This window comes from Schistocerca piceifrons, chromosome 1, assembly GCF_021461385.2.
Source record: "Schistocerca piceifrons isolate TAMUIC-IGC-003096 chromosome 1, iqSchPice1.1, whole genome shotgun sequence".
Lineage (NCBI taxonomy): Eukaryota > Metazoa > Arthropoda > Insecta > Orthoptera > Acrididae > Schistocerca > Schistocerca piceifrons.
The window spans coordinates 662,831,685-662,857,382 of NC_060138.1; the positions used below are offsets into that span (position 1 = coordinate 662,831,685).

General features: G+C 36.3%; 1 protein-coding gene across 1 annotated transcript in view; it reads right to left on the bottom strand.

The window, feature by feature from the left end:
• LOC124764283 overlaps nucleotides 1–25,698 on the bottom strand; it is a 332,221-nt gene that overhangs the window by 9,382 nt on the left and 297,141 nt on the right. The window contains exons 15-17 of the mRNA XM_047249132.1: nucleotides 23,016–23,175; nucleotides 22,045–22,168; nucleotides 14,757–14,905 (exon numbers count right to left, since the gene is read on the bottom strand). Coding sequence (XP_047105088.1) covers nucleotides 14,757–14,905; nucleotides 22,045–22,168; nucleotides 23,016–23,175 — 433 coding nt within the window. The remainder of the gene's footprint in view (nucleotides 1–14,756; nucleotides 14,906–22,044; nucleotides 22,169–23,015; nucleotides 23,176–25,698) is intronic.

Genomic DNA, 25,698 nt, shown 5'->3' on the forward strand with positions numbered 1-25,698 from the left:
GAAGAACAGTGAATATCTGACAAAGTGAACCACTGACAAAGAAAGATACATCATTTTCAATCAAAATTTGTATGGTTTGTTTTGTTTGAATTCTTAGATGTCAGTCATATTTTTCAAAATGACCACTGCTGAGGGAAATGTTGAACAAGTGAACAGTAAACTAGAATGAGATATGGATATATGATTTGGATCAATCTCATAGTAGTTAAGGTGAGAAGACAATACACAAGGTTTGGTAGAAATGGTGAGAATATTTTCAATTCAATTGCATCAAGAATTTTTGAAGTTCAAAGTAGGAAATAGCGAAGAGCTAAAATTAGAGTTGTAGGGAAACAGAAACAGTTAAAACCACTGTTACAAGCAAACAGTGAACAGTTGAAATCAGAACTGCTGGCAAACAGTGAATGATTAAAATCAGACTTACATTCAGAAACACAGGCAATTAGTAAACCACTACAGTCAAAAACTGAAGAAAACAGAGTCTTTTAAAAATTGAAATTAAGACAGAAATCAAGAATGAGCAGAGGAAGGCGGAATTTGAGTCAAGACTGGTTTAAGTGACTTGGGGGCTTCAGAGTGGATAAAGCTGAAAATAGAGTGGATAGTTTACAAAATGAGTTAGTCAAGGACACATGTGGGGATGAAAAGAATTTTAGTGATCGCACAAATTCAATTAAAGATGAGATTGATAAGATTAATGTAGAACTTTGTAGTGCAAAAAGTAATCTGTAACAAATTTCTGTTAGATACTAATAATACAATGAGGAAATTAGACTCAAAGATGAATGAAGTTGACAAATGTCAGTGATGATGATCATCTTAGGAAAACTGATGTGTCTGCATTAAAAGGTGGATTGGCCAATGTAGAAAAAATATTGGGAGATACTGAAGAAAGTCTCATAGTATAAGTATTTGTTTAATAGCAGTGGTGTCATGTGGGCAAACCTTGTAACAAAATTCAAACCAGAACATGATATTTATGGAGTATGAAAAAAGTTTTCTACAGAAATTTTCATCAGAACAAGAGCAAGCCAGGGTTAAAATTATACTTCTGAATGGGACAAATTGTAGGGAAGGAAATGAGATTATGAGAGAGGTTTGTAAAAAGCAGTTAAAAAGATTAGTGTTTTTGGACAAACCTTCTGAAGAATTGACTCAAACCGATACTTTAAATAGTAGATTACCTGAAAGGTTGGACTGAGGATTATTGTATGGTCCCGAACATCCAGCAGAACAGTTTTTGAAAGACACGGATACACTGATCAGGTCATTGGAAAGATGTGATAAGCAAAATTTTTATTTGGGAAATTACAAAAATGAGGATGCAATCAGAAATTTTAATGGGAGAAATCATGAGAGCAGAGAATATGGAACCTATAGCAATTGTTACTGGTATTATGATTGTGGAACGAGAAGGAATTTTAGTGGAAATGGGAGAGGTAGAAACAGAGGTAGATGATCTGAAAACAGAAACAGGACATGGAAAGGGTGTAGTGGTATGCAAAACAATGAAACATAGCACAAGTGAAGTAGTTTGGAAAACTGATGATCACTCCACTGAGGTTCCATAAGTTAGGGGCAAGAAATATGTACAAAAATCAGACCAACAAATCTAACAAATGTTTCAGAGATGGAAGGAATCACAGGCTTCATGTTCAAAAGATTGGAAGAATACACCAGGAGAACAGGTTGGTTTTTGATAAAAACATTTGGGAAAATTTTAGAGAAAGTGAACAACAGGAAAACAATTTTCATGAAAGCTTTGACCTAGATGCTGGGGTGCTTACAAATTTTTAGTCTGACTGGAAGTTTGGTGCAACAGGAAGATACAATGGGAAATGATGATTACGGTGAATCAGATATTGTTTAAGATAATGATATAGTGGCAGAAGAAGGATGTGGCTCTTTGGATACTGAAAGGACTGATGTTATGGATTGGGGGTGAAAAGACTGTAGTTAATGTTGATGCAGATAGGGATAATGTAATTGTTGATAGTTTATTTGCTGAGTTAGAAGGGCGAGCTGACAAACTTAGATAATGTGAAAAGGATTACTGATGATGAAGGTGAGAAGGATTTTGGTGTTGATGGGAAAGTACATGAAAGTCAAGTTTTATCTATTACTGCCAAAAAACCATTGGTCACTCGGGGTACGTAATGGGATACGCAGTTATACTGATACATCACATTTAAACATTGGTTCATGGAGGAGGGAGGGGGGTGTGGGGGAGAGGAAAGGTTTCTCAGAACTGTTTGGGATTGGTATGATGATGATTAAAAAATGAGCAGTTCCAGACTGATATTGTACAGTTTTGTAAAAACTGGCATCCAGATTGATCAGAGAAGAAGAAATGTGTGCTATGACGAACACAGATTACAACTGAAACATCAGTAACCATTCTTTATCAGACTCTTTAGTGTTATTTGCAAAGAGACTTGCTGTTGAGAGAGAGCTCCTCAAGATGGAAAGGTGAGGATAAAAAGAAACCGTAATGAGTAAAATAACCCATCAGCTGCTGTCTCCAAAAATTTGGTGGCGAAAAGCTTGTTCAAACTATAAACATTTAAATAAATTTTTACATGAGGAAGCTCACCATCCTAAGAAAGTATTGAGTAGTTGTTACACAAATCTGAGTCTGAAATTTATGACCAGCTTGGACCTCACATTATGTTTTCATACATGGTGATAAATGTTACCAATACTTTGTTGTATGATTTGGACCAAATATTTCTGTAACTGAATTCATTAGAGATTTAAAATTTGTTTGTGTCTGCAATTTACTCAGAAATTAACTATCTATGTTGATGACATTTTAATCACTGTTAAAATCTGGGAAGAATATTTTGACTTATTAAGGGAAGTTTTAAAAAATTGAGGGATAGTGGATGATAGTGAAATTAGTAAATGTAAGTTTGCTGTGAGAGACCTAAATGTTTTGTGACTTACCTTTTCTTGGTATGGCATTTTATCAGATAATGTAGATGTAAAGGGTATTACAAAACTCCCCTTTTCCAGAAATGAGAAAAAATTAAAATAATTTTTTTTTTTTTTGCTTACATGGGCTTAATGGGAAATTGGTTCGTAATGAGATTTTGAATGCATTTTGTTTGATTAATTTTTTAGCCCATAATTTAATGATTTTTTCAATTTATGTTCTAAAAAATAATATTTTCTATTAATGAAAAACATCCTATAATGACTGACATTACAGACGTATAAAGATGGCTTTTCAAGCTCAAAGCAACACGCTACAAAAGCCTGAAAATCACCAATAATAAAACCCCCAGTATACCTGTGCACTGGTCTTTGACTAAAATATCCTGAAACTTGAAGTCTTTTTCAGTTTCTTTGTAGCTATGAAGTCTAACCATATATTTCACAATGGTGTCCTGTGAACACAAATCTTGGAGGAGTTGACTGAAGAACAGTGGCTGTATTTATCTCATACAAGTGGTGACCACTTGTTGCTCAACTGATGAACTGTTGTCACTTTCAGTCTCTAATGAAGTAACGTCGCATTCTACTTCACTTTTTGAGTCACTAAATTCAATGTCAAATTCAGGATCACTATGGTAACCCTTTTTTTGAAAGAAATACTTAAACACAAATATAGGAGAGAGTCTGAAAGCACACATTTTGTTGTTGAGTATCCAAAGCTGCACACAGCAAAGATGACATAGTGGCAACTATCTCAATTGAAACATGACAGCCAGTCTACAAATATAGTCCAGATGCTCTCTAAAACATAACTATTTGAGCTGAAACTGAATAAGCAGAGTTATTTTTTTGAAGGTCTCTTCTTAAGTTGCCCGAGTATATGTGGGGTTTTAAGTTTCTGTCAAAATAATAAAAATGAGATAATTTGTGCTTTTATCTTGCAGGGCTAAAGAAAAATGCACTATGGGTTTAGGAACTTTATGAAATTAACATCCAATTTTTTTAGAGTAAGATGTTATGTGGACTAGGTTTATCAGTTTCTTTTTTTGGAGAGCACTGTTCTGGAAAAAGAGATAGAGGGGAAAACTGAATACAAGTCCATTGCTTTTGCTAGCAATGTGCTACAAAAACATGAAAAGATATATATTGTTTTGAAAAGGGACATTGGACTTTTAACATGTTTAAAAGTTACCTAGTTAAATACCAAGTATTTGTTTATTCTGACCATTACAAGAGTGTTTGTTTTGCTGTAGTACATTAAGCAGATGAGCTATATTTCTGCAACAATTTGATTATGAAATTAAGTGCATCAAAGGAAAAAAAAAAAAAAATTGCAAACACAGTATCTGCATTACCACTGGGTGTAATTGAAAAGAAGTAATGAGAGGTATAAAATGGAATTTAAAATTATGTATTTGAAGGGTATCAGTCAGTAAAGGGAGATCTTGAACATTTGTAAGGATATAAGGAAAAATCAAAATTATGATGAAGCCTTGATATTGGTTAAAAGTTAATTGAAATACAGGGGACATGAAAAAGTAGTGTTCATAAAGGAACACTAATTAGAATAACTGTCCAGGACACTCTTTAGAATAACTACCCTGGATACTGCTGCATAGAAATCATGTAGGCCTCAACAGCACACTGACATTCCAGCCAAAATGTATGTGAAAGTTTTGGACATTGTGGTCCATCTAAATTATCCCAGTACAATCAGGAAAATATTTGCTTTTACATCATGACCAGGGGAGCAATGAAGAAGCTTATAACAGATGATAGATGACATGTGGTAAAAGTCATAGCCAGATCTGCAGGGGCTAAATGCAAAATATACTTACTACCTGATAAGGAATTGTATCTATTGGCAGCAAACTTATTGGGACCATTACCTAGAGCACAAGACAGACTTTTCTACATTTTTGAAACAGCTGATTTGTTTTCTAAAATTATAAAAGTATATTCCATTAAGAAAGCTAGAAGTAAGAATACGATTTCAAGGATTGTGAGAGACAGCATTTTAAGTATTAGTACTCCAAAGTCGCTTCTGTCAGATGATGGGCCACAATTTACATTTAAAACATAGAAGACCTTCATTGACATGGAAGATATTGAACACATCTTGATTTCAGTTTATTACCCTTCTGGCAGTCCAGTTGCTAATGCTTGAGGGAGACTTGGAGGCTGTGCAGGATATACTGCAGTGAGAAACATTTGAGCTTGATTGGATTCATTAATGGCTTTGAAGACATCATGAATTGTCTACAGCATTCACCTTCTGTATTTAACCTGTTTGACATTACGTATGATAGAAAACTCACCAATGCTGTTTCTGAAAAAGTAGAGTATATCTGCCAAGAAAGAGAAACAATTGTCAGAGAGATTACGGAAAGATTGGGCGATGCAAGTGAAAATGTGTCAAAGTGGGGGAGGGATGGGGTGCAGGGGGAGGGGGGGGCGGAGAAGGAGACGACATTCGACATTTAAAGATAAGTATGTTATTTCATTAGTCCCACATGTCCAGTCATGTGTGCATACACACACACACACGCACACAAGTGCACTCTGCAAGGAGCACCCGTGTTGGCCACAAGGTTGGTAAAGAGTTCTTATGGTAAGGCATTTTGTTTGTACACCAACACAGTTGGTAACTGCTATATGGTCGTTGGTGCACAGGGACATGCTGCAATATGCATCCTTAATTCACCCCACATGAGATTGATGGAATTTAAGCCATGAGAATGAGTGGGCTAGTCCATTCCCTGAATATTGTCTCATACAAAGAGCTCCTCTAGCCATATTGTTTGTTGCAGTCGCACATTATCATCCATAAAACTGGAGTCAGGACTGAATGCTCAGCCTCCAAGGATTTGGAGGTAAGCAAGTCCATGTTACATGAATGTTTATTATAAATGAGTCATTCTTTCCATTCATACAGTTATATATGAGTATGTTACTAATAAGTTTTGTGAAGAAATTAAGCCACTCTGTAACTAATTTGCCCCTAATGGTTGGGAGACTTACTATAATTGTATTTGTTGGTTAAGAAACAAGTGCTCAACACAAATGCAAATATGAGCTGTACCGGACCTGACAAAAAGATCATGTAGATGTAAGATTAGATTTCTGTTGCCACAAAGAACCAGTCAACAAGACAGTGAAGAAATGAAATCAAACCAAATAGAGTACAATAAATCAGAAATACAGAAGGATGCACAGCAAAAGTTGTTTTTACTAACAATTGCAATTTGATGTAATGTGTGTTTCATGTTTATTAGTGTAAAAAATCAAAAGCTTGTAGAAGCATGTGAATCGATTAGTGTACACAGACAGCAGTAATATATTCCAGTGCATTTTATCTGTAAGTTTATTCTTCTTTGTTTTACCTTTTTTTTTTTTTTTTTTTTTTTTTTTTTGCAACAAATTGCCATGTTTGTACTTTGTGCTTTGGTGTAAACATATTAAGTTATCTTGCAAGTGTAGAGCTTATTCTTTCTCGCCATCAGTTCTATTCACTTAAGGTAGATAACCAAAGTGGTGGCCACACCAAAGAACTACAATAATATTAACATTAATGACAGTGCTACAATCAAGTTGGAGCCACAGCAGCAGCCTCAAAATGCAGCTACACAGGAAACCACAGATGAGGCACACTCTTCAAAGTAACATACAGTCTTTACAGTTCAAGGTAGGAATTTTGGAAATTTTAAACTTCCCACACTGTTAATGAAATAACTGCACCTATGGTTCAGGCAGATTGATTGGACTGGATTGATTTGGTGGAAGAGGCCAAACAGTGATGTCATCGGCCTCATCGGATTAGGGAAGGATGGGGAAGGAAGTCGGCCATGACCTTCGAAAGGAACCATCCCAGCATGTGCCTGAAGTGATTTAGGGAAATCATGGAAAATCCAAATCGGGATGGCCAGACATGGGACTGAACCATCATCCTCCCAAATGTGAGTCCAGTGTGCTAACCACTGCGCCTCCTCGGTCTGTCAGGCAGGTAGAGAGCATACTTTTGCAGCAAAGCGTCCTAGCTTCACTTGAAAAGCTTAATTGCGTAGTGGCAAATTTGAATGAGACACAAATTATGCAAGAAGAAGCCTATGTTAAGTTCACAGAGCTATGAGATTCTAAATGCAGGTTTAATCAAAGAGTATTTCTTAACCTCAGAGAGCAGATTGCATAAACTGTTACAGAAGGCACTGCCTAGTGGCATGCTGCTGAAACAAATGTTGACACAACTAAAATCACTATTGTTACCTGAGGCTTCCCTTTGGTCATTATGGCTTAGGCAGCTACCGCCAGCAATCAGTACTGTCTTAACAGGATAAACAGAATTACTCTTGGCAATCTTGCCTGAAAAAGCTGTGATGATAACTGCATGTTCAGAGCATAAAGGTTGAAACACTGTGAAACAGACCAGCATGGCTAAAGGTCCCAAACCAAGCATTACCAGTAAAGGTGGACAAAGCAGCCCCAACTCAAGTATAGTGCCAGCTACACCCCTACACAAAGTAGAACAACTGAAAAAGTGTGTGAGGGAATTAAAATCCATGGTGGTGGCTCTGAAACATGAGCAAATAGCCACTCCAGAAACAAAAATAAACACAGCTAAACAAAAAACATAAGTTCAAGCTTCATAGTATTTGTTGATAGACATTTCAGCGTAAATGCATGCCAGTGCATCACTCTGCACAATTTCCTAAACTAGTTCAGTGACACCAGGAGGGTGTACATGTATGTTGGCAAAAATATCACCCCCTATTTCTTTTTCCCATGTGTCTGCTGTATGAGAATTACAGGAGTCAGTCACTACCCTATGTATGTAATGCAGAATATACACAAGTATGTCACACTAGAAGATTTCTGCAGGCTCATGTGAGGAGCATTGTCAGTTAACAGGTCACATACCTCTGAGGTGTAACAGGATACACAGGATTGTTTTTATGCCACTGGAAGGCATAGACTATTATGCAACCCAGAGGCCTATGAGAAGACAGCACACAGCATTTATGTAGGGACTCAAAAACTATAGTTTTAATGAGCAGCAGCTGTCAGGTAGGAGGCAACTGACGTAACAGACTTGCCTTGTGCATGCAACTGAGAAGCAGTCTTGTTGGTTATTTGTGAGGGACAACACTTCTGAAACAACATTTTAGTTAGACACAGTTTCTGATTGCAGTGTGTTGCCAGCTAGAAGTTTCACAGGTGATGGTACCAAGGTTCTGATAACTCTAATGGTGGCAAATAATTCCAGAATTGAGATCACAGGAAGAAAATTTTTGACACTCGATCTTGACCTACATCATACATTCACATGGCCATTCCTCATGGCAAATGTGATGGAACCATTTTTGGAAGCTGATTTCTGCTGACTGGCTCCAGACTTTTCTTCTAACCAAGTCCTAGAAGTGGTGCAATTGGCACAAGTTTCTAGTAGATGTGGTACTGCAAGAATTTCTGGAGAGTACAGGTATCAGGAAACTGGGAGTGGCTTACAACCATGGCACTCAGCATGACATTCAGACTGCACTTGGCCCTCCAGTGATGCCCCACCCATAGAGGCTTATGCCAGAAAAGTTAACTGCAGCTAAGAATGACATAGACAGGCAGATTACTGAACACATTTGTGTCCATCAGGTAGTCAAGGGCATATGCACAGATTCGAGTTACAAAGGGCATTAGGAAGAAGGCCACTATCACTACTCTTGTTTGTTCCATTTCATCTTCATGTCCTTTGGTTGAAAGATGTCACACAATCATGGAAGAGGTATATTCACCAGGTTCTTTGAGGGATTCCATTTCTGGTTTGTTACATGGACAATGATCTTGTCTTATCCAACAATATGGAACAACATAAGGAGCACCTATGAACTCTTTTACAGAGTATTGAGGACTTTAATGTGACAGTCAACAAAGACAAGAGCACTTTTTGGAAAGAGAGTGTACACTTTCTCAGGTTCATCATTTCCACAAAAGGTCTATCTCCAAATCCTAAAAGAGTACAACTCATCCATGACTTCCTGTTTCTGAGGACTATCATGGAATTACAAAGATTCTTGGGAACAATTACTTTCTACTGATGCCATTTTCCACAAGCAGCTGCAAAATAGGTTCCTTTGACTGCACTTCCAAAGGGAAAGATCACCTCATGGAACAAGAATGTACCATAGAATGAGAACCTACTGAAGGTCTTTGAGGATGTTCAGGATGTTACAGCAGAGGCTGTGCTAGTACAGCATCCTATTCAGAACCATAGTTGATGCCAACCAGGAGGCAGGCAGCGTGACATTACAACAGAGGATCAATGGTGACTGGCAACTCTTGTCATTTTTCCCTGCCTCTAGAAAGAAGCACAGTACAATTGGAACACTATAGATTGTGAATTACTAGCCATTCATGCAGTGGTTAAATTCTCCAAAGAATACCTGGAAGGCATGCACTTTAGAATTCATACAGATCATGCACTGCTTACAGCATTCTTTTACAAGATGACAGACAGTGTCACACTGTCAATGTCACATGTCAGACTCACAGAACAATACTCCGCAGACATTAGACACATACATAGCATGAATAATGTGGCAGCTGATTATTTATCACAAAGCTGTGCCAGTATCAAGGCAGTCTGTTGGGAGAAAAAAATTGTTGATCAAAAGAAAGACTCTGAGTTGGCTTAGTTGTTGGTTAATCAATCACATTGTTCTGTGTTTTATAAAATGGAGATGAAAGAGCTGGGATTTACCTTATGGTGTGATACATCACAGGGTAGATTACATGCTTACTTTTCATTGAGACACAGGAAAGAGATTTTCTGCACCTTTCATAATTTAGCATACCTGGTAGTCTGGGCTTCAACTAAACTGCTGGCAAAACATGTCATGTGGGACAGAATTACAAAGAATTCCTGCCACTGGGCTCAATGTTGTTTACAGTGTCAGAAGAGTAAGGTGGGCAGGCATGTGTATGTGCCTATGGGGCATTTGCTGAATTTATAGCCTATTTTATGGACCTACATAGTGATTTGGTGGGACCTCTTCCATGTTCTGAAAATTACAGGCATGTGTCGGTGGTGGTGAATCATTTTATCCATTATCCAGAAGCACTCCCAGTTTCCAATATTTCAGCAGTCACTGTGGCTATGACACTACTGGCAGGCTGGTTTGCTCACCATGGCATACTGAAAGTGATCATGTCTGACCATAGAAGGCAATTTGAGGCTTGTCTGTTTCAAGAGCTGCTACAGATCTGTGGCTGTAGTCACATTCAAACAACTCGTTACCACCCAGCAAGCAATGAGTAAGTTGAAAGATTTCACCAGTCTCTGAAGACTGCAATAATGGTGCATGGTTCTAAGTGGACAGAAGCTTTGCCTCTGGTGTTAGGCCTTAGATCAGCAGTGGAGGATCTAGTTTGTTTACCAGCAGAGTTTGTGTTTGGTGAGTAAGTATGCTTAGCTGCTGATCTACTGACAAATAAACCTACAGTTCTACCATCTGAAGAACACAGGTCCACTTTCAGCAGATGATTAGAATAGAGAATGTCGTGGGTCAATATGCATCCTCAGCAACATCATGGCAACAATGGAATTTTCATACCTAAGCATCTGGTCACATCAGTGCATGTCTGTCTATGGGATGACACTGCCTGACATTTGTTTACCAACTGACATGCCTACACTGTGAAGCCTTTTATGTGGGAATGACCAGCAACAAACTGTCCATTCACATGAACGGACACAGGCAGACTGTTTGTTGGTAATTAGGAAGGTGGTTGTGGCTAAACATGCCTTGGTGCACAACCAACACATCTTGGCATAGTGTTACACCATCTGAGTTATCTGGATACTTCCCACTGACACCAACCTATCAGAACTCCAGAGACGGGAACTTGCCCTTCAGTATATTCTCTCTTCTCTTTACTGACCAGGCCTCAACCTCCGCTAATTTCAAGTTGCTGCCCCTCGTACATCACCAGTCATTCAACAACATCTTTGCCTCTGTACTTCTGCCTTGACTGACATCCCTACCCAACCTCTTTGCATTTACTTATGTCTGCCTGTGGTATATGTGTGGATGGGTATGTGTGTGTGTGTGTGTGTGCGCGCACGAGTCTTTCCGCTCCCAGGATTGGAATGACTCCTTACCCTCTCCCTTGAAACCCACATCCTTTGTCTTTCCCTCTCCTTCCCTCTTTCCTGATGAAGCAACCTTGGATTGTGAAAGCTTGAAATTTATGTGTGTGTTTGTGTGTTTTTTATTGTGTCTATCTACCAGTGCTTTCTTGTTTGGTAAGTCACAGCATATTTATTCATATTTAAAATTATTTTATTCTGGAATAATTGAACTTTAAATTGTAATCCTCTCAAAATTCCATTTTTATAGTTAAGAGTTCAATTTTTCTGATTGCAAAAATATATAACTTGTTGATATGTGAAAAATCTAAATTAGAAAATGTAACTTACCATAAAATTCTTCTGGGCTTTTTTAGATCCAAATGTGCATCAAAAACATCTACCTTATAAAACAGATCTACAGTATGTATTGATTCATGACATTCAGCCACTTGTTACTACTATAACATATGTGCCTAATCTGTATCTATATTCTATACTCTTTCTGATTTTTATATTATTATTGAAGATTTCACAATTCTATCATTTGAGTCCTATGCAAGCACACGAAGCAGCTGTCATTCTGCAGCCTCTCTCCTACTGCCCCCTCCCACCATGACACCAACAGGATATATGTATATATAGCAATATCTGTGTGTGTGTGTGTGTGTGTGTGTGTGTGTGTGTGTGTGTGTGTGTGTGTGTGTGTACAAGATGTGTTTTATCAAATATCACTTGAAGCATTATTGTACACATCACATTACAGGTGCTGTGCAATTCTCAATAAATGTTTGAATATCCCACCACCAACTTAAATGCATTTGTGCAAGGGCACCCATTTGATAATCTGGTAGGGAGGAGGGCGGAGGGGGCTAGACCAGGAAGTATGGAGTGTTTTTAATATTCTGGAAGACAAATGGTGATTCATAACTAATCACAAAAGACTTTCAGTTCCGACCTTTTTAAAACCTGCATAATACTGAATTTTAAATAATTTTCTTGAAAGAAAACACTGCCTAAAACATATTTTCTCCTTTCCCTGTAAGCTAATGCTAATGCGGGAGTGGTTGGTGCCCCCCACCCCCCTCCTTGCATTTGTGCATTCTTGGGAGAGTATGTTGTGTTGCTTCTCCAAGGGCCTGTGCATGGCTGCTAATAAGGGCAGCAGCATCCATGACATGATCAAACAGTTCATCCTGCATATTCACTATTCATTTGTACACCTCAGACTTCATTCAACCTGGTAAACAAAAATCTAATGGCATGAGGTCTGGCAATCTGGGTAGCCAGTTTATAGTACTACTACAACCAATTCAGTGATTAGGGTACACGGTATTGAGAGGTCCCCTCACACATCTGGTAGATTGTGGAAGGGCTCTGTCATGTTGGAAGTGTATTGCAGATTGCATGGCTAAAGGAACCTCCTCAAGGTGTTCAACAAATGAATTTCCTAAAAAATGCAAGTAATTCTATCCCATCATTTGCTCTTCTAAAATGACTGGACTTATCAACATGTTACCAATCATGCCACACCAAAAATTGATTGAAAAATGAACATGGAAAATGATTTCCACTGCAGCATGCAGATTTTACCATGACAGTTGATGTTTATTACTTGTGTTGTTGGTCCAGTTCCGTGTAAATGTGGCTTCATCGGTGAATAGTGGTAATGGCAGTAAATGACAATTGTCACTTAATTAGTGCCAAAATCCAAGCTGTATGGCACTGTTGCCAATGTGAAGATTCCATACCTGCTGTATGTGAAATGGGTATAAGTTTTCTGCATGTAATGTTGCCATACATGTGCGCATGGGACATTGATACATGCAGAAAGTCATCATCTGCTGGCTGCACCATTTCAGCAATGTGTTGCTGTCCCTGTATATTTTATTGAAATGCGTATTCAGAAAAAAATGGGAACTTGAAAGAAAATCTGTTTCTTGCAGTGTGCTAAAATCACTGGTAAGCACATTACGATCAGGAATCTCTGTGTCAGAAAGTGCTGACGGTTTTATTTGACAGCAGCAGGAGCACTACCATTGCAGAGGCTGTAAATATACACCATATCTGTAAATTCTTCATTAGTGTAGGTGCGTGACATTTTAACCAGTGCAAGAGTAAACATAGTTAACCAATGCTCCTCTTGGATACACTTTCAATCCCTCACACTACTTCAGAAATACGTCTTGAGTGAAGGGGTTGAAGGCAATGAGATAGGTTAGGCTAGAATAAAATGTCAAAGAGCTAGGGTGGGTAAGATGTGTGTGTACCACTAGCCCAAAAACAAATATATGCTGAATGTGCTGTATTTAGGAAACCATTTGAAATAGGGCATATGCCCATATGAAGTTTTTTGCTTTAAATAGGCATTAATGCTATATCTCTGAATATTGACCATAAGGGGAATGGAAAGTGTCAGATGTTGAGTGATCACTGTGATGGGCAGTGAGATATCATGTATGTATGTGATAATGCATTATCAGCACCTGAATGAGTTTGAAAGGGACCTCATTGTGGGTCTCCATTTGGCCAGCTGGTCAAACTGTGCAATATCCATATTTATGGGGCATTTGTATAATAGTGGTCCAGTGTTGGACTGCATGGGAATATGAGGGTACACATACTCTTCATCAATGTGCTGGTCAAACACATCTGACCATCAAAAAAGAGATTGTGCACGAACCTCACTTGCCATCCAAGAACAAGTAATGGGCTCCCTGCAACATTCAGTTTAATTCTGTGCCATTGTTCAGAGACTAGCCACAAATGTACTAGGGAATTATTGTACCGCACACAGACTGCCAATGACAGCACAACATGAATGGCTGTGTCCAGAGCTGTGCCATGACAGGGAAACATTGATTGCTGATGAATGGTGTCACATTGTTTTCCTAGTGATGAATCACAATTGTGCACTACCCCAGATGACCATCATCTGTGAGTATAGTGGCAGTATGGGGAGAGGTCCCATTCTTCCAATATTCTGGAGAGACACAGTGACGTTACTTCGGGCATCATTTTGTGGGGAGCTATTTGCTATGACTTGAGGTCATGGATAGTAGTGACTGAGGGAATTCTGACAGCATGACAAGTACATAATGGGCATCTTAGGTCTTCATGTGTTACGTCTCATTTGACAATATTGCAGTGCTGTTTTTCAACAAACCAGTGCTCATCCACATATGGCATTTGTCTCTAGGAAATGTCTGCATGACACTGAGGTACTCTCATGGCCAGCAGGATCCCCAAATGAGTCCCTCATGCAACATATAGTGCCAGATTGGACATCAATTCCATCTCATTGCCTGTATCTAGGATATCAAGGACCTGTTATAACAGTTATGGAACACCTTGCCTTAGGAGAGGATGACAACAGTTTTATGATACCTTAGCTGACTGAATCAGTGCATGCTCTGAAGCCAGAGGTGGCACAATGTCTTACTGATAACTGGGCTAATACTGCCAATTTCTTTGTAAATTTGACTATCTTGTAGTCACTGAAATAACATCACATGCCCTCTCAATTCATGAAATTCATTTTTGTTTTCTACTCCCCTTCTAGGTGTATAATTTTTTTTTTGTCTGATAGTATTAAAATTTTTTGTGTTCTACAATATCCCAATACATATAATATCAACATAAAAGAAGAGACTAAACTGTGCCATGAACCAGAAAAATAAAATGATTTAGGTCAATACGTTACCTGACATGCATCTTTCCCACCCTCCGCATAACCTGCACATATCATGCCTTCAGTCACATTCAGATCTTTGTGCACTAACCACATATTGCACAGATTTCGATTCAGGACAGGAACAACAACTTCATTCACAGCTGGTTCATATTCCGATGCTGGAACAAAATATGTATATACAATTGGATTTACAGAATACACGCCTGAAACTTAAAATTACTACATAATGTACATTCCTACAACTCTGTTTATTCATTTATAATTAACACTAATAGATACATTTGTTTTGTTATAAATTCTGTACTGAGATTTTTTTGTTGACAATTAAGATTTTAAAATTTTATCAAATGAAGGTGTAGTTGAATCACATGGTCTGGTAGATATGCACTTCAAAATTTTACATTTCACTAGTCAAAAACTTTTCACTGTTAATCTCAATTATCTGTATGCACTATCAATGTACATTACACATTTTTTGACACATTTGAAAATGCCATTTTTGACTTTGTTATGTTGATTTGAAAATGGGTCTCACCCGAGACTAATCATTAAATGAAAAATAAAATATTTGCAACTAGGACTTGTTTTTCATTCTATTGATTAACAGAAGTTGCTGACCCAAGTTACTCTAGCTTGTTCAAAGTTAGTATATAATAGTTATTGTATTATAATGGGTGACAGTTGAGAAAATAGTACAGAATCATATGATAAGAATTTCATGATAAAATAAAATAATTCTCTTAACACCAGTTGGATTTTTGAAGGAACAGGACTTCAACAATCATGCATTTTTCTATTTCACTGACCATATACTTAAATCCTCCAGGCAAAATAAATTTTCACTATTCTAAATAAGCATCTTGATTTCCTTTTATAACTCCCTCCCTATTGCTCCAGCAACTAGAATCATATATGGCCTTAGGGGTACAGCAGTCATTGGTTTAAAATCTTATCACAACAATCATAAGCAAACAATAGAAAAGCCAAACATGTAAGAAAGAGAGAGAGAGAGAGAGAAATACTACTCCTCTGCTGGCTCCACAACAAGACAGCTTGCATGGTTTCTAACAATCCAGAAAATGTCTTGCCTGCAGGGAACACTAAAAAATTCATGACAATGAAGTGGGTTAATAGTCTGTAACACAACGAAGTGGAGCTATCTTATGTGTTCTTACACCACTCCTGAAGTAACGTTTTTTTCTTGTTTGATTTTGTTTTGTTAATAGTACACATACAACATATACTGTTGTTAAGAAAATCAATTTCTTACTGAAGCAGAGATTCAAAACTTCAGTACTCAATGAGCAGTTTTATAATTAATAATAACAATAATATAATTAATTCATGTGGGAAAATTTTCTTTAAGGGAATATTAGCAATATTAATGTAAACTACATGAATGTGAAATTTTCAATGAGCAAATAGTTGTTTATTTCTAATTTGGAGTATCTTATGAGAAAGACCTTATTCCCCTCTCTTCAGCAAATATTTCAATTTTCCAAAAAATTCATAGTTTAAAAAGTTACTGGAATTCAAAATGTTTGGTAAAGTTGCCATGTCTGGCAATATTGACTGATCCTGAGTTGTGTTGATATACATTAACATGCTTAAGAAATCTAGATTTAATTTAATCTCACAGTCTGAGCTGCTGGAGATGGTAGACTTGTGTGTGTGTGTGTGTGTGTGTGTGTGTGTGTGTGTGTGTGTGTGTTTCGAGGGGGGGGTTAATGTGTGTATGTGTTTTTTTTTCTTTTCTGAAGAAGGCTTTTGTCATCTTTTTCCTAATATTACTGATATTTCAAGCTGAAGTTTACATTGTTTAACAAAATGAATGAAGAGAATATCACAATGATCAGCCACCACTCCTGTTTTCAAGAAACATAATATTTCCTGCATTTACAGTCTAGAAGCAGTCTCTTTTATTCTCTCTTTTTTTTTTAAAAAAAGAAACTGATTTGTTTTCAGTAAGTGGAGGAATCCATTGCATGACTCACAGATCAATCCAGTAATTCATCTGGTAAGCCAAAGATTGAGCATGTCAAGATAGAGTTAAAAAATGGGCAGCTTGCTCTTCAACAAACTATGTCTGTGAATTGGATAATTTCAAGTTAGCAATATATGCAGATTTAGCAGAAAATGGTTCTGTAAATAGTGAGCATTTACTACCTATAAGGTGCAAAATCATATCAAGTGCTATTAGAATATGCTGATTGATGCGTAAGTGGTATCAGTTGCATTGCTTTGTGAAAGAGGATCAAGAAAACATATCATGTGCTTGAGGAACGAAGTGTAATGGTTGTTTAGTTGTGACCAAGAAGTGCCATGCTAATCATGAATCTCAGGTACCAGAAACATTGCATAAAGAACTGAAAGCCACATGTTCTGATGCAGGGAAATCTGGTTACAAGCTTATCTGAACTACGACACAAAAAATTCAGGCAATTTCTGACATAGAGTGAACAAAGAAATGTCCAAAACCTGAACTTGTCTTACATGCATATGAGGTTGCTTTAAGAAATCAGGTGAAAATAAAATGGATGAGTTTGTCAGTTCACACCAAGTGTATCAATTTGAATTGCCAGAAATAAAAAGAACAATGCAAAATACATCAATAAAATCTGACTGTCATGACAACATAAACAAACTGTCACAAAAAGATATTAGTACAGTCAAGCCTGCTGACAGCCACAGAACAGGTACTGTGGGAATTCTTCATTTCCAACAAGATCTCAATATTATGAGGCTTACAAGATAACAGTAATTGTGTGTCATGAAATCAATGTGTCATAATATTAAGCCACTTTAACGATATGTATAAAAAAAGAATTAAAAGTAGCAAACGGAGTCTTCAGAGATGCACTATGTACATTAAGAGATCAAAAGCAACTGTGATAGGCATACAGGACAGGCATGACCTTATTGAATTTTCTTGAGTAAGTAAAGAGATCCGAAAAGCAAACATGTCTTAAAAGAAAGATCTCCAAGACCACTTCAAATGTTTTTTTTCCTCACTATTGATGATCTGGAAAGAAAGCAAGGCATCTAAATAAATTGGACAAATCACTATTCAGCCAGAATCTCAAAGTGCTAGTGAAAATTATTTTTTCTAGAAGTCAGAAATGTGGCACAATTTCATTGCTAACTGTAAAGAGTTGCAAAGTACCTTCCTTAGCAATTAACTCAGCTGCAGTATAAATAGACCATAAAGAAACATTAACTACAGAAGTAAATGTGGAGAGGGAAGTAGCTATGATAGCAGTGGCAGCAGGTGGAACAACGCAACCAGGAAAAGAGAAAAAATAAATACCAAAAGTGGCAGCATATTGAGCTGCAGAAACAACTGCACCATCAGATGATGCAGTTGTCCCTCAGGCCAAACATTTAAACTACCCACAACATGAACACAACCTGTTAGAGGAAGGTATCCATTAATAAGATGTAAGAATTTTTACTGACCACAGATAAAGATAGTGTCTCCATAGTGTAGCGCAAAACTGCTCCTCGGATTATAGTGAAAAAAATACAGACACAAAAAAAGATAAGTGATGGATGAAACATGGTAAGCAGAAGCCCGTAGTGGTCCATTAAAATATACAGTCACTGCAAAACAAAGTCAATGAGCTACAAATATTATTGTCATACCATCAGATTAATTAAAAGAAGTATCTTTTGTGCTTTAGTGAACATTGGCTAACTGATGAGAGGTCAGCAATTATAATTATACAGGGTGCTGTTATGGCATTTCATTTCTACAGAAGAATGTGTACTCATGAATGAACAAGTATGTTTGTGAAAGATGTATCAAGTATTGCCACTTAAAATCTTTAGAAAATTTAGGAAAAGAATGCAGTTTTGAAATTTCTGTTGTAGAATTAACCTCAATAAAAAACAGTTATAATATGTGGAGATTTTAACAATGACTTCAACCAAGTTTCAAAAGACAGGAGAGATCTTATGGCTTACTTTGCAACATACAACTTACTTCCATTTACAAATTCCCCCATCAGAGTCAGTATCCAGTACTGTTATTGATGTGGTATTGATAAAGAAAGTCATGAATACACAGCTAGAAATGTCAACACAGGTTTCAGCGACCACTGTGCACAGCTTCTTTAAATACCTTATATACTGAACATAAATATGCGAACAAAACCAATGAAAACAACAAGAACCTTCAGACATTAATGTGTATAAAGCATGTGTGCAAAAACAAGGATGTTTGTAAAAGCAAGGATGAAAAATTCAGCATATTTATGGATGTCTTTTCATATTGATTTAATACATCATTTCCAATTAAAAAACAGAAGATAAAATCTTTTAGTCTTAACAGAAAAAAACTGCTGGTTGACAACAGGTATATGTAAGTCATGTGCTGAAAAAAAAAAAGATTATATGAGATATTCCGGTCTTCCACAGTATCAAGAATAAAGAATTAATGAATTCCATGCATATTTCAAAAAATATATAAAATGATACTTAAAAAAGTGATAAAAGAAGCCAAAATAATGGAAAATGACTGCTATATAAATAATTTCAATAACAAAACGAAAGCTGTATGGATAATAATGAAACAGCAAATTGATGATAATTTTCCCCAGTATTATAGTATTTATCCAAAGTGTAAAAGTAAAGAAATTACTAATCCTGAGGAAATCGCAAATGTGTTCAGTACTTATTTTAACAATGTAAGTGAGCAGGTGGTTACTGAAATAAAACTATGCTTTAAAAACAGTCCAATATCATCTAAAAATACGAACATAAATCCTGCTCCACTTTATCTCTTCCTAATAACCCAAAAATAAGTCCTTTCAGTTATCAGAACTTTAAAAATTAGCCACTCCACTGGAATAGATGGATCTTACAGCAGTGTTATTGAAAAATGAGGAGCATCATTGCTGAACCATTAGCTCACCTTTGTAACAGTTCCTTTAAAACTGGAACTTTCCCATCATTCCTAAAAAGTGTCGAGTTCAAATCACTATGCAGAAAAGATAAAAAGCTTGAAGTGGCTCCCTACAGGCCCATTGCTTTACTGTCTATATTCTCAAAATATGCAAGAAAAATTTTTCAAAGGAAAATGGTAGATTTCCTGGAAAAGCACAAAATAGCATCTACAGCACAAGATAGTTTCAGCAAGATAGTTTCGCCTGATACAACAATTTTTGAACTTTCAAGTGAAGTACTTAAAAAACTAGATAATGGTGAAAATTTCATTGGAATAAGTCTTGATCTATCCATGGCTTTTGATATCATACATTACACTGTACTACTGCCTAAGCATGCATTGCCATGGGCATCAGATGAACATACAACAACTGGATAAAATCATACTTATGTAGATGAAAGCAAGTGGAGGGAGTACAACACTGAAGTTTCAACAAATTAACTCAACTTCATTCAAAATATGAAACCATTAAAAATAAAATGCCACAAGTTTCAGTGCTCAGTCCTCTTCTATTTTTATTATATTTGAATGACCTGAACAACTTCTGTGAGAACACCATTCAGTTTGCTGATGATACTGGTGTGCTAGTTAGTGGGAAAGAAATGGAAATGCTTCAGAAGTCTACAACAGAGACACTGAAGAATATTGGAAACTGGTTAAGCCACAATACGTTATCACAATAAGTTAGTAATAAATCCAAGTAAGACAGTAGCGCTAAATTTTTACAGTGTGAAAAAAGGTGAACAAATCGTTCAGATTCAGGTGTCTGATAAGAAGCAGCATAGTGTAAACAACCTAAAGTTCAGTTTATGGCACCAAAATCATTTTAAATGGTAGATGCACATTGAAGAAGTGTTAAGTACTGCGTGTTATTTAATGACAACATTAGAAGTATGCTGCAACAAAGATTATCTAAGAACTGTATACATTGCCTATACAAATTCATAAGTGAAATGTGGAATTATTTTCTAGGGTAACTTGTTTCTCACCCAAAAGCCCAGACTGCAAAAAAAGGCTAAGAATAATGGAAGGAGTAAAGTAAAACAAAACCCAAAGATCACTCTTTAAAAAGCTGGAAATCCTCCTACTTCCATGTATTTATGTGTATAAGATAGCTGTTTTGTGAAAAAAATATGCAATGGGAAATACCTACTCTCTTCCAAAAAATGAAAATATTCATTCTCGTGGCAATAAGGCAAAACAGGAACTTTCATACAGAGCCATCAATACCAGCCATGCATTACCCATTTGGGAAAGTTATTTACAACAAGGTTCCCCAGAAATTAAATCAATAAATGATGCAACAAAGTTCAAGTCAGTTGCTAAGACATTTTCAATTCATCACTGCTTCTGCAACCTGCACAGCTTCCTTCGGGAAGTTCACTAAGTATTTGTGTCTGTACTAAAGTGATGTATTATATAACTGTTACTAGTCCCAAGAATCTCAATGATCTACCATGATGATGTCAGTTGAATAGAAATATCAATTTACCTGTACAATACATGCTCTTTCTGGTTTTACAATATACTCTCTTTCCACTTTGATGGTACATACTCCCAACCTTATAATTTAATGCACACTGAATGTAAAAAGACTGCAAGTAATGTAAATTTATTTTCATGTCATCTTATTTGTTGTTATACACTGACTTATTCTGCATTAGAATATAACATTAGCGTACTACATGATTGCCTGGACAAATAAAGAGTGTACCAATAGAGATAATTAGGAATAAAATCAATACCTTTCAAAACAATGTAAAGGAAGTAATAATACAACATACTTGCTATTCTGTTGATGATTACCTGAATGCAAACTTGAATTAACTATATGACCTTAAGTTTTCCTCTGTATAATTGAAATCTTAACCGTCTCCTAAATGTAATGTGTATGCAGTGATCAACAGTGCATGAAATCTCTTTTTATTTTTGAATCTTGTTCTAGGCACAATATTCTATTTATTCTGTATTGTTCTAAGATGTAGAGATTATGTAAAGAAATAATATGTAGGCATTTTTATGACTCATTATATATGTATGTATTTGCACATAATGTTTATAGTTTTGTATACTGGTAGTAAAATAGACACTATGTTTTGCCATTTGTATATGTGACGGTTGCTTTCATTTCTGGTAGAATTTTGATTCCTATTTTCATTATTTAACTGTTTAAGGTAAATGTTTTTTAATCAATGTGAATACAATACATTTTTTGTTGTTATAAATGCCCTATCTTTTTGAACTTTTTTATTGTGTATTTAATATTTTGCTGTCATCAGCCACACATTTTTATGGAAACACAATGTAAAATTTCTGGGCTTCAGCAAATTAAATGTAACAATTATAACATACCATCTTTATCCTCCTTTTTGCCCCATCCAATGACAGTGCAGCGTGTACCAGGGTGAAGCTCATGATTGGCAGGGGGTAAGCAGACGGGTAGCAAATGTTCATGGAATCGGACCCTTGTCTTCAACTGAAAAAAAGGGAATGCTAATACTATGCATAGATGGTACAGAATCAAAATTCAGAAACTGTGGCTAATCTGTTGGAATGAGAAACACTCTTTATTGACTATAACAACATACTTCCTATGTCCATTTTCTACATAATCACCATTTAATTCAATATGATTTTAATGTCTTACATTATCAGTATCAAAATGATTTACTTAAAATTATGCACTCTAAGCTCTCACCTACTTATTAAATAATTCAGCTGCTCCTTAAATAAATAAGTTCAATGTACTGCTTTAGGTGGAGGAAAAGAGTGCATCTCGACGAGATCAGGACTGAAAGATGGTTGATCCAAAATTTAATTTTGAGACTGTACATTCAGAGGTTGGGCTTATCATAAGCATTTAAAATAAACTAGTCCATATCATAATGACAGGAGATGAAATAGAAAAGTTGTAGCTTTTCTTCAAATTTGTGTTGTCTAATGATTAAACTCATTTTTGTCCTTCGTAAGCAGACTCATAACATTATGTTGCTATTATTATTTACTTCTTTTATCATCACTGTGTATTTGAATGTCCCATGCATTTGTTCAATTATTTTACTGAAACCACATAGGCTTTGGTAATGTAATGCTTATAAGAAATGTCGTGCAGTGCCCTAGGAACTGTAAATTACACATTGTGGGGGTATTGTTTTAATAATGTGGATTATGCTCATTACCAAATAATTAAGTGTGTGACTGTATATTACACATTGTGTATGATCAGAGAATTAAAATTAATCATCTGCAAATGTGATTAATAACCAAAATAAAATAAAATGCACTAGACTATATTTATATGAAATGTTTATTATGTAGCTTACTTGAAAAAGAGCAACATCATTGTCATGAGCAACACCCATGTTATACATAGGATGTGGAACAACACGCCGAACTTTCATTTTCTGACCATAAAATGAGTGAGAGTGGCGTCTTGTGATACCAAGCTGGATCGTCCAACCAGAAGGTTCAGAATGGCTGAAACTAGAAATAAGTCACTTAAATATAATGATAATGGAAATTCATAGATGGAAACAGATTGACATGTTCACATGACACGTGTAAAAAAATAGTAACTTTCAACAGCCTCAAAGATACTACTCTTTCCCAGAGTAAGAATGCTTAACTGAACATACATTTCTCTGTGGTAACATCTTATCAAAAACAGGTGATATTAAGTTGTTCAACATTCCTTAAATTTTGTAAGTTAGCAAATACTATATTCTCATATTCAGATTACCAAGATATTAATTCAGATATGAAACGGTAAGACATTTAGCATGTTCAAGTGATCTATAATGAAATAAATGGACCATGTTTCATTTATAGTGTCATTGATTTAAAATTCTGTTGGGAGTAATGTGTTTCCTTATTTAATATGCCACACATTATATTTCACAACTTTCAGCAAAATTCTACTAGGCAGAAATGGCATTGATACATGGATGATGCCAAGTGTTGAACCTTCGTTTTTTGAACTACTACTAAATTTTGAGGCAATGGTATGTATTTTTCATGTTGTATGAAGTGAGGCCACTCTACTATAGAACCATCTCTAATGATATTGTTTTGAAGGGCTTTTAAACACTAATTTTCCTTCCTTTCTTTTAGTCTCCAATGAAAATATCACCTTTCATTTATCACTTTTTAATGCGTTATGTTCATGTCATGTTTTCTATCATATATTGTTTCACGATGAGCCATTGACAACCTCAGTGATTAAATAACTGTGCAGCTGTACTACACTGAGGTGACAAAAAGTCATGAAATACAGATGGCATTGGTATTGCATACACAAGGTATAAAAGGGCAGTGCATTGGTGACTCTGTCATTTGTATTCAGATGATACACGTGAAAAGGCTTCCAAAGTGGTTATGGTCATATGACAGGAATTAACAGATTTGAATGCAGAATTACAGGCCCATATCATTAACATTGATATGCAGCAGGGTTTTCGAACATAGATTGTGTTCGAACATTATGAATTATCTCGAAGAAAACAGTCTATTGACACACAGTCAACATGGGTTTAGAAAACATCATTCCTGTGAAACACATCTAGCTCTTTATTCACATGAAGTGTTGAGTGCTATTGACAAGGTATTTCAGATGAAGTGTTGAGTGCTATTGACAAGGTATTTCAGATTGATTTCATATTTCTGGATTTCCAGAAGGCTTTTGACACTGTACCACATGAGCGGCTCATAGTGAAACTGCTTGCTTATGGAATATCATCTCAGTTATGTGGCTGGATTTGTGATTTCCTGTCAGAGAGGTCACAATTGGTAGTAATTGATGGAAAGTCACTGAGTAAAACAGAAGTGATTTCTGGCGTTCCCCAAGGTAGTGCTATAGGCCCTTTGCTGTTCCTTATCTATACAAACAATTTGGGAGACAATCTGAGCCACCATCTGGGGTTGTTTGCAGATGATGATGTCGTTTATCGACTAATAAAGTCATCAGAAGATCAAAACAAACTGCAAAACGATTTAGAAAATATATCTGAATGGTGCGAAAAATGGCAGCTGACCCTAAATAACGAAAAATTTGAGATCATCCACATGAAAGCTAAAAGGAACTCATTAAACTTCAGTTACATGATAAAGTAGTATAATCTAAAAGCCATAAATTCAACTAAATACCTAGGTACTACAATTACAAACAACTTAAATTGGAAGCAACAGATAGAAAATGTTGTGGGGAAGGCTAACCAAAGAATGTGTTTTATTGGCAGGACACTTAGAAAATGTAACAGACCTACTAAGGAGACTGCCTACATTACTCTTACCCATTCTCTTTTAGAATACTGCTACGTGGTGTGGGATCCTTACCAGATGGGACTGACGGAGTACATCGAAAAAGTTCAAAGAAAGGCAGCACGTTTTGTATTATTGCAAAATATGGGAGAGAGTGTCACAGAAATGATACAGGATTTGGGCTGGACATTGTTAAAAGAAAGGCTTTTTCATTGCAACAGAATCTTCTCATGAAGTTCCAACCACCAACTGTCTCCTCCGAAAGCGAAAATATTTTGTTGACACCAACCTACATAGTGAGGAATGATTACCACGATAAAATAAGGGAAATCAGAGTTCGTACAGAAAGATACAGGTGTTCATTCTTTCTGCATGCTATACCAGATTGGAATAATAAAGAATTGTGAAGGTGGTCTGATGAGCCTCTGACAGGCACTTAAATGTGATTTGCAGAGTATCCATGTAGATGTACCGGTAAATGTAGATGAATCGTAGTTGGACCTAGACACCTGGGATATTCCATTTTCGAAATCATGAGGGAAATCACTATTTTGAGAGACACAGTCAAAAGTGTACCAAGAATTTCAGGCATTACTTCTCACCATGGACAACGCAGTGGCCAACAGCCTTCACTTAATGGCCGAAAGCAGTGGCGTTTTTGTAGAGTTGTTCTTGCAACGGAGAAGAAACACTGTATGAAATAACCACAGAAATTAATGTGGGACATATTATGAACATATCCACTAGGAC